This window comes from Cottoperca gobio, chromosome 8 (assembly GCF_900634415.1).
Source record: "Cottoperca gobio chromosome 8, fCotGob3.1, whole genome shotgun sequence".
Classification (NCBI taxonomy): domain Eukaryota; kingdom Metazoa; phylum Chordata; class Actinopteri; order Perciformes; family Bovichtidae; genus Cottoperca; species Cottoperca gobio.
In genome coordinates, this window is record NC_041362.1 from 797485 (window position 1) to 806235 (window position 8751).

An 8751-nucleotide genomic window follows, 5' to 3' on the forward strand; every position below is an offset into this window, starting at 1 on the left:
GAACTCAAGTCCTGCAAAACAAAGGTACCACAGAACACATGCAATGCTTTATTATGTTTCTGTAAGTGAAATACATTCACGCGGTGCAACGTCTGTAAACTGGATATTATCTGAAGTTCTTTTCACATTAACTTTGTTTCTTATTTATGGTTGAAGCTGAAACTCTTTGTCACTTGATTCGTTGAGTGGACAACATTTATTATAATCCATTAATCGTCTTTTCTACTGTTTCATATCTTTTGTGGAAAGAAGTTTTTCACAATTTTGAGATTTTATTGAGACATTAATTGGAAAATAATCAGTTATTTAAATGATGTTAAATTAAGAGTTAACCCTTTAATGTTCTGCTCAACCTGAGGCATCCCTAATATATAATAATAATAATAATAATAATAATAATAATAATAATAATAATAATAATAATCCACTAATATAGCTGTGAGATATTGATTAAATAAATAATCATTTTAAATAAATCATTAGTCTGCATTAATGCATTTATTTAATCACAAAACTAAACTATGCAAAAAGAAAGAAAATGTAAAAGAGTTTTAGTGCATGTAAAGTTTATGTTGTTGTTACATGTTGTTTTATCACACTTCTGACTGCAACAACAACAACAAGTTTCTCTAAAGTTTTTAGAAAACATAAAATGGTTGCTCTTTCTCCCGCAGGAGGCTCCGGCTGCCCTGCACGTCCCGGCCGTCAGAGCCGAGTGTCTGCTCAAGTTCCAGCTCAAACCCGTAATGGAGTGGCAAAGGTTAGTTTGTCCTTCAATCCCCCCAATTTAGCCAACATTACTCTGCAGCTCCGAACGCCGCCTTGTCACAGAAAACAATCTGGAATGGACCACTGCACTCGCTCTCTTCTTCTTTCTTCTGTTTTAACCTCGTCTTGCAAGTGTCAGAGTTTTTTTCTTTTTTGTTCGCTGTGTTCTGTCAAGTACTGTAGAGGCGCATCAAGGTCAGATGTGAAGACAACCCGTGTTGTTGCAGGCAGTGGTGTGTGTCTTCCTCACTCTGTATCTCCTTCGTTAGAGACGCCATCCCCTCCTGCAACACGGAGGAGTTTGTGAAAGAAGCTTCTGAGGTCCCAAACTTTCTGCAAGAAGTGGACAAGTGCAGGGAGATGTGCTCCGCTGATGCTGCCGGGCGTTCTGGTGAGTTCTCCTCTTTAAAAGCCCAGAAGCCTGACAAACTGTTTTCTTACTTTTAAGTGGACGTTCCTTCCATGATGTGGAAAATAGAACATTTTCCTGAATGGTTGTAGACATGTGGTTATACTTCCTGACTGCAGGCCAGAGGGAGAAATACCCGGAGGTGGTTTTCTTGGGAACAGGATCAGCTCTCCCGATGAAGATCAGAAACGTCAGTGGCACTTTAGTGAACATCAGGTATGGAGAAGAAGAGCGCTTCAGGCTTTGCTATTCTGTTTATGTTTCTGTCCGTCCCAGTCCAACGCGACACCGCAGGAACACCGCAGGGACTTCACTGACGTCCACTGGAACTCAAGGATGAAGTGATCAAAGGTCACTGTGACCTCTTCAGGCATAACTCAACAATAACACGCTAATTATGACGGCAGTTTGTACAGACGAGGACGTAAACTGCAACTCGTTGGCGGAGACAAACAACCGCGAGGCGCTAAAGTTTAAATGCACTCATTCAGTTTATAACCGGAAATTATTTCCTCCTCAAGGAATGTTAATGTCTTTAATGAGAACTGTGTGTCTGTGTGTGTGTGTGTATCTGTCTGTGTGTGTGTCTGTGTGTGTGTGTGTATCTGTCTGTGTGTGTGTCTGTGTGTCTGTCTGTGTGTCTGTGTGTCTGTGTGTCTGTCTGTGTGTCTGTGTGTCTGTGTGTCTGTCTGTCTGTGTGTCTGTCTGTCTGTCTGTCTGTGTGTCTGTGTGTCTGTCTGTGTGTCTGTCTGTGTGTCTGTCTGTCTGTGTGTCTGTCTGTGTGTCTGTGTGTCTGTGTGTCTGTCTGTCTGTCTGTCTGTGTGTCTGTATGTCTGTCTGTGTGTCTGTCTGTCTGTGTGTCTGTCTGTGTGTGTGTCTGTCTGTCTGTGTGTCTGTCTGTCTGTGTGTCTGTTGTGTCTGTGTGTTTTTGCGCCTGCATGCAGCTCCAGTCAGTCGGTGCTGCTGGACTGCGGAGAGGGAACCTTCGGGCAGCTCTGCAGACACTACGGAGACGCTGTGGACGACGTGCTGTCCAACATCTCCACGGTCTTCATCTCGCACCTGCATGCGGACCACCACACGGTAAGCAGCGACGCATGACGACCACGATGATCTCAAAGAGAGCGGCGTCGCAGTAAACCTGATGTTCATGTGTTTGTCTCAGGGGCTGCTGATGCTGCTGTACCAGAGGGAACGAGCTCTGGTGGGTGCAGGAAACAAACCACGTGAATCCTCATGAATTCTTTCCTTTGGTCGTTTAATGTTTGAAAAGGAATTATAATTATCCGCTGAATGTTTGTCCCTCAGACAGCGTTAGGGAAGACGTTCAGCCCCGTCTACCTGGTGGCGCCCGTACAGATCATGCACTGGCTCAACTTGTATCACAACTCCTGCGAGGAGATCTGCAAACACATCAAGTATGTGGACACAAAGACGTCCTGATGTCCCAGCATGCACTTCCCTGTGTGTGTGTGTGTGTGTGTGTGTGTGTGCGTGTGTGTGCGTGTGCGTGTGTGTGTGTGCGTGTGCGTGTGTGATATTATAAAAAACTTTTTATTTGTGATATTTAGTTATCGTGACGTGTAAATGATCTGTTTTGTGTTTCAGCCACATCCCTAACTCGTGTCTGTGTGCCGGAGCCGAGGTGCCCAAGCAGAGCACGCAGTCGTTCATCCGAGCGCTGCTGCAGAACAACGATCTGGAGAAGGTGTTTAACATCAAAGTCTTCAGTTTAAATACCTTCACACTTAGTTTGTTTCTTCCTCCATAACTTTAGTTTGTGCATCTCAGTTCCAGACGTGCTCCGTGCATCACTGCAGGAACGCCTTCGCCTGCAGCTTCACTCACCAGGCAGGCTGGAAACTGGCCTTCTCTGGCGACACCATGCCCTGCAACGCCTTCGTGCACACCGGTCAGTCCCACGCAGAGTTAGCACGGCATGAGGAGAGATGTGATGATGATGTGGAATATCACTTGCATGTGTTTTGCTGCTCAAATACAACACGTTGCTTGTTGAGTAAAAAAGATGGAAAGAAAATTATTCCAAATATTATTTTAATGAACAAATTGAACTTAACAAAAAATAATGGCGCATATTAAAGTGCAGTTTTCTACTGATGCTGTATTTCTGCAGAATCGCAGACATTTGACATCACAATGATGAAAAAAGACAACATTCCTGTTCAATATACAAAGTGCAAGGCAAAAATACACAGACGACAACAATACGAAATGAGAAAAGTGAGCAGCAGCACTAACATTAGCGGTAACAGCAGCAGCACTAACATTAGCGGTAACAGCAGCAGCACTAACATTAGCGCTAACAGCAGCAACACTAACATTAGCGCTAACAGCAGCAGCACTAACATTAGCACTAACAGCAGCAGCAGCACTAACAGCAGCAGCACTAACAGCAGCAGCGGCACTAACAGCAGCAGCAGCACTAACAGCAGCAGCAGCACTAAAATTAGCACTAACATTAGCACTAACAGCAGTAGCACTAACAACAGCAGCAGCAGCACTAACACCAGCAGCAGCACTAAAATTAGCACTAACATTAGCACTAACAGCAGTAGCACTAACAACAGCAGCAGCAGCACTAACATTAGCACTAACAGCAGCAGCAGCACTAACATTAGCACTAACAGCAGCAGCAGCACTAACATTAGCACTAACAGCAGCAGCACTAACATTAGCACTAACAACAGCAGCAGCGGCACTAACAGCAGCAGCAGCACTAACAGCAGCAGCAGCACTAAAATTAGCACTAACAGCAGCAGCACTAACAGCAGCAGCAGCACTAACAGCAGCAGCACTAACAGCAGCAGCAGCACTAACAGCAGCAGCACTAACAGCAGCAGCAGCACTAACAGCAGCAGCAGCACTAACAGCAGCAGCACTAACAGCAGCAGCACTAACAGCAGCAGCACTAACAGCAGCAGCAGCACTAACAGCAGCAGCAGCACTAACAGCAGCAGCACTAACAGCAGCAGCAGCACTAAAATTAGCACTAACATTAGCACTAACACCAGTAGCACTAACAACAGCAGCACTAACAACAGCAGCAGCAGCAGCAGCAGCACTAACATTAGTGCTAACAGCAGCAGCAGCAGTCACGTGTGCTTTGTACGGACTTATTCTGTATATACTGCGACTTCTAAACTCCTCAAGAGTTCCTTTAACACGTGAGAGTTTCTCCAAACAGCAACATGCGTTTTTCATTCCACGCCGAAACATCGGGAACTCTTCGTCCAAGACGAAGTGATTCTGCGTGTCTGTATCTCTGATCATCATCAGAGTGGAACCCCAAACTAAACGACGGGTTCAGAGGTTTATCCATCCCAAATACTTTTCTTAATCTCGTTTTGATGTCACTCGAGTGCATCCGGACCGACGCAGGAGCAAATTGTGCGAACGCTTTCAATCTCCCAGAGATTCATATAAGGTCATCTCGCTGTAGCTCGACTACACGGGTTGTATCTGAATAATTTATCAGATATTCCTTAATGCTTTCGATCACTCCCGCGGCTGGCAGCCTCCTCTAATGGCCCCCGAGGGATCCCACTTCATTGACTCTTCTTTAAATTGCTTGACTGGATTCTGTCCAAGCAAAGCCTCGGAGAGGCAGCGAGTACATCCCATGCCTGTTCATTATAGATGGCTCAGCTCGCCAGACAAACAGGGCGTGCCGATTCTTGATTACGCCGAGTACCTGATTGATTTCCTGTGGGACAGGAAGAGGCTGGAAGTGCTTCTTTGTGATTCAGGCCTCTGATCTGTTTTTGGTTTTCTTTTTTGCAGGGAAGAATGCAACGTTACTGATCCACGAGGCCACGCTGGAGGACGGGCTGGAGGAGGATGCTTTAGAGAAAAGACACAGGTGAGTAAAATAAAGTGTCACAAACGGCCTCTGCAGGGCTCAGGTGTCGTTTTCTTTCATAAAAGGATGAAAAAAGGCGGCAGTTAAAGTTCTATCAGCAAAAGAAATGCACTTTATTGGCTGCTTGAAGGTGCACTTATTTTTTTGAGTGCATTGTTACATTTCTGGACTCTCCACAGATATTGACATTGATTTTTGCACCATTTTTACAGCGCCAGAGTGAGAGTCTGTCTTCACTAAAACATCTTATGTCCATAGAAAACAATATTCCCATCGACAGCTCTGTGAAGCTCTTTAGTGAGAAACAGTAAATCTCTGACTTGTGCTTTATGTCTCCTGACAGCACGACCTCCCAGGCCATCGGCATCGGCATGAAGATGAAGGCCGACTTCATCATGCTGAACCACTTCAGCCAGCGCTACGCCAAGATCCCGCTCTTCAGCGAGGACTTCAACGACAGGGTGGGGATATCGTTTGACCACATGAGGGTAAGAGTGTGCACAGATCTGGTGGGAAAACATTACGTTTTTCAATTAAAAATATACAATTTCACATCTTTTTGGAACATTATTGTTACTGTATCTGTGTGCAAAAAAGTTTGAAGTACGCAGACGACACAGCGAACACGCCAGACACACGGCCCTGTCACACAGCTCCGTACGCAGAAACATGCCGGCGTATATGAAAATATCAAAATGTGTCAGAGTCCAAATACGTCCAACTTTTCCACAGCGGTGTCGTAGCTGACGTATACATAACGAATACATAACAAATTATTATACGTATGTCTAACCTATTGATAGCGTATCACTGACTTATTTAAAACGTGTCAGAGCGTCTGGACAACGCAGCTGGAAAAGTGCCGTCTGGTTCACGTCATGCTGATGCTGGAGAACGGCTAACATGCTGAACGCTAGCTGTCCTGTAGAAACACGTGTAATAAGTTACTCCGTCGTCAGGCATCATCTTAACATCGGGTAGGAACAGGTTATCCACTCGTTATCAATACATTGGCTGATTCGCCGACGTAGCCGATATCTAACGTACCTCTAACGTAGTCACGTAGGTATTTACGTAGGTAAGTATTCACGTACTGTATTTACGTAGGTAAGTATTCACGTACTGTATTTACGTAGGTAAGTTCACGTACTGTATTTATGTAGGTAAATATTCACATACGTATTCCGTATTCACGTATGTCTAACGTAACGTAACGTCGGGTACGTCCGGTAATTTTGAACTTGCTCAAAACATCAGCGTTCAACAACGCACCCCAGCGTAACACAGTGAGCTCTTAACGAATACTACTTATACCTTATATCAACGTACACCAGCGTGTTGCCGATATTTAGATGTTATGCATTCGTCTGATACATTTTGTATTAGTAAGTGATCCGATATCAATAGGTTAGACATGCGTATCTGTATATGTTCACTTTTCCGATCCGACTCTGACAAATGTTCATATACGCCGGCCAACGTTTCTGCCATACGGATACGTGTGACAGGGCCTTTAGCTGGTGAAGAGAAAACGTATTCTAGTCTTTGCAACTGAATGCATCTTTTCAACGTTTTCAGTCGAGCTGGTTACAAATCTGAGGCTTTTAATACACAACACTGCTCCAGTATCAAACCCAAGAAGGGTGATACTCTGACATACTTTTAAATCTAATAATTCCTGATTGAAATCCAGAAACGTGCTCATTTTATACAATTAATTTAAATCTCCAAACACAAGTTCTTGTTTTTCTTATTCTTCAAAATAACAACATGAAGCAACTCAATATATTAAATACCCAGAATGCACCTTTCACAAGTTTACCTGCAAAGAGTGAATCATGTGAGCGTTTATCTCTGATGAAGAGACATAAATATATAATGCATACAGAAGAATGTGGCATTATTCCAGTTGACGGTATATATACAAGCTTTTCTTTCGACCTTGAGTTGAGCTTGTCTAGTTTCAAGGTCAATGATGAAGTTAGATGAAATATTTTTGATCATTTTAATATAAATATGAAATATTTGCCTTTTCCAACCCTTCTCAGTTATTCTGTTCTGCTGCTAAAACTTGATTTGAGCGTCTGTGTGCACCGTGCTTTACATAACAATATATATATAACAACAAACATATTTGGAAAAAGGTCAAATAGACAATAAGCGGCTCAAATCTAATAAAACGGGAGAATAAAAACGCCAGAGTAGTGCAAGATATGAAGGAATTGCAGTAAATATTGTTTAATAAAATGCAGAGGTAAGCAGATACGTTTTAAAAGACTGTGTGTTGCTATGCGTCTGCAGGCAGAACGTTTCCCTCCTGCTGATTCCTGAACAACAGACAGATTCTTCCCGTTCAGATGCAGGTTGTAAGAGAAGCCGGACTTCACCAATTTTCTCCTTTTTGCTCAGATTCGCTTTGGGGACTTTAAAATCCTCCCCCGGCTCATTCCCGCTCTGAAAACCCTGTTCGCCGAGGACATCGGTGAGATGGAGGGGAGGCGAGAGAAGAGGGAGCTTAGGAACGAGATCGAAAGCAGCTTGGAGATGAACAGCGAGCGCAAGACGGCCGGCGGGAGCCGAGGTACCAAAAGAGACCAGAAGGAGGCGTCGACGCCCGGCGTGGAGCGGAAGAGGCAGAAAACACGCTGAAGCCTTTCAAACAGACTTTACTGAGTTATTTTATTTCATTCATTCTTCTGGCTGCTGTGGTTTAACTGAAGAGACATCATGTATATTTCTTATGTTGCAGTGTACAAAGCTAAGCTATAAATATCATTTTGTTTTTCATTTAAAAAAAAAATTAAAAGTAACACCACACAGTCTGTAGTTTCACAGGATTATTCCCACTTTACACATGTTTAATACAAGCTCATCTGCTGTTGGATGTTCATGAAGTTTGGTTCAGGCTTGAGGTTAAAACAAACAAATCATTTAAGAAAACAATATTTAAATTTGCCTCCATTATACTTTGTGCTAATTAGCAAATGCTAACAGGTGAAGCTAATCTGGTGAACATTTGCTGCCTTCAAAATCTCACTTTATTTTGACTTTTGGTACAAACGTCAGCTGCTCTTACAGAAGTACTGCTGTTACATGGAGTAACTGTAATCGGGACATAATACTCTGTCATAACTTTGCACCTTGGACCGCAGAAGGTGAGCAAAACAGAAAAGCTAGCTTACATACTGCGAGATTTGACCGTATGCGTTTGGATATCCTGGAATTTTTGGCAATTCTACTGCGTTTGACACACTTTGCATTTGGACATACTAAATGTTTTTCTGGCATACTCGATAGTATGGTAGTGTGGATATTGTAACGCACTCATTGTACCTGCTAAACATTGACATATTAGCATGCTAATGTTAGCATCTAGCTCAATAAATGCTGACTCAGCAGGTTTGGTTTATCAGTAACTTTTAACAAGCTGTGTTGACCACACACACACACACACATACACACACACAGGTGCAGATGTGTCCTGTACAGTTACAAAGTTCTTTACAGGATAATTAAAAAACTATTAAAATTTAAACTACATTTAAAGAGATGCATATGAGAAAAAGTACAATAAATTAAATTAAAGAGAATGCCTTTGCATATAAACAGGTTTTAAGAAATGACTTGGCACACTTAATAAATATACTTTAAATAAATAAATGCACTATAATTGTCAGCCTCAGACCTATATTTA

At 42.9% G+C, this 8751-nt stretch overlaps 1 protein-coding gene across 2 annotated transcripts in view; it reads left to right on the forward strand.

Moving 5' to 3' along the window:
* The window catches only part of elac2 (elaC ribonuclease Z 2), an 18758-nt gene extending 10285 nt beyond the window's left edge, over positions 1 to 8473 (forward strand). For both annotated transcript variants that reach the window (XM_029437307.1, XM_029437306.1), the window contains 12 exons: positions 1 to 24; positions 675 to 760; positions 1038 to 1159; positions 1297 to 1393; positions 2122 to 2260; positions 2343 to 2381; positions 2486 to 2595; positions 2786 to 2885; positions 2969 to 3089; positions 4979 to 5057; positions 5401 to 5545; positions 7467 to 8473. The exon at positions 1 to 24 is cut by the window's left edge and continues 115 nt beyond it. In XM_029437307.1, the coding sequence (XP_029293167.1) occupies positions 1 to 24; positions 675 to 760; positions 1038 to 1159; positions 1297 to 1393; positions 2122 to 2260; positions 2343 to 2381; positions 2486 to 2595; positions 2786 to 2885; positions 2969 to 3089; positions 4979 to 5057; positions 5401 to 5545; positions 7467 to 7706 (1302 nt within the window). In that variant the 3' untranslated portion in view covers positions 7707 to 8473. The remainder of the gene's footprint in view (positions 25 to 674; positions 761 to 1037; positions 1160 to 1296; positions 1394 to 2121; positions 2261 to 2342; positions 2382 to 2485; positions 2596 to 2785; positions 2886 to 2968; positions 3090 to 4978; positions 5058 to 5400; positions 5546 to 7466) is intronic.
* Positions 8474 to 8751: the final 278 nt, after the last annotated feature.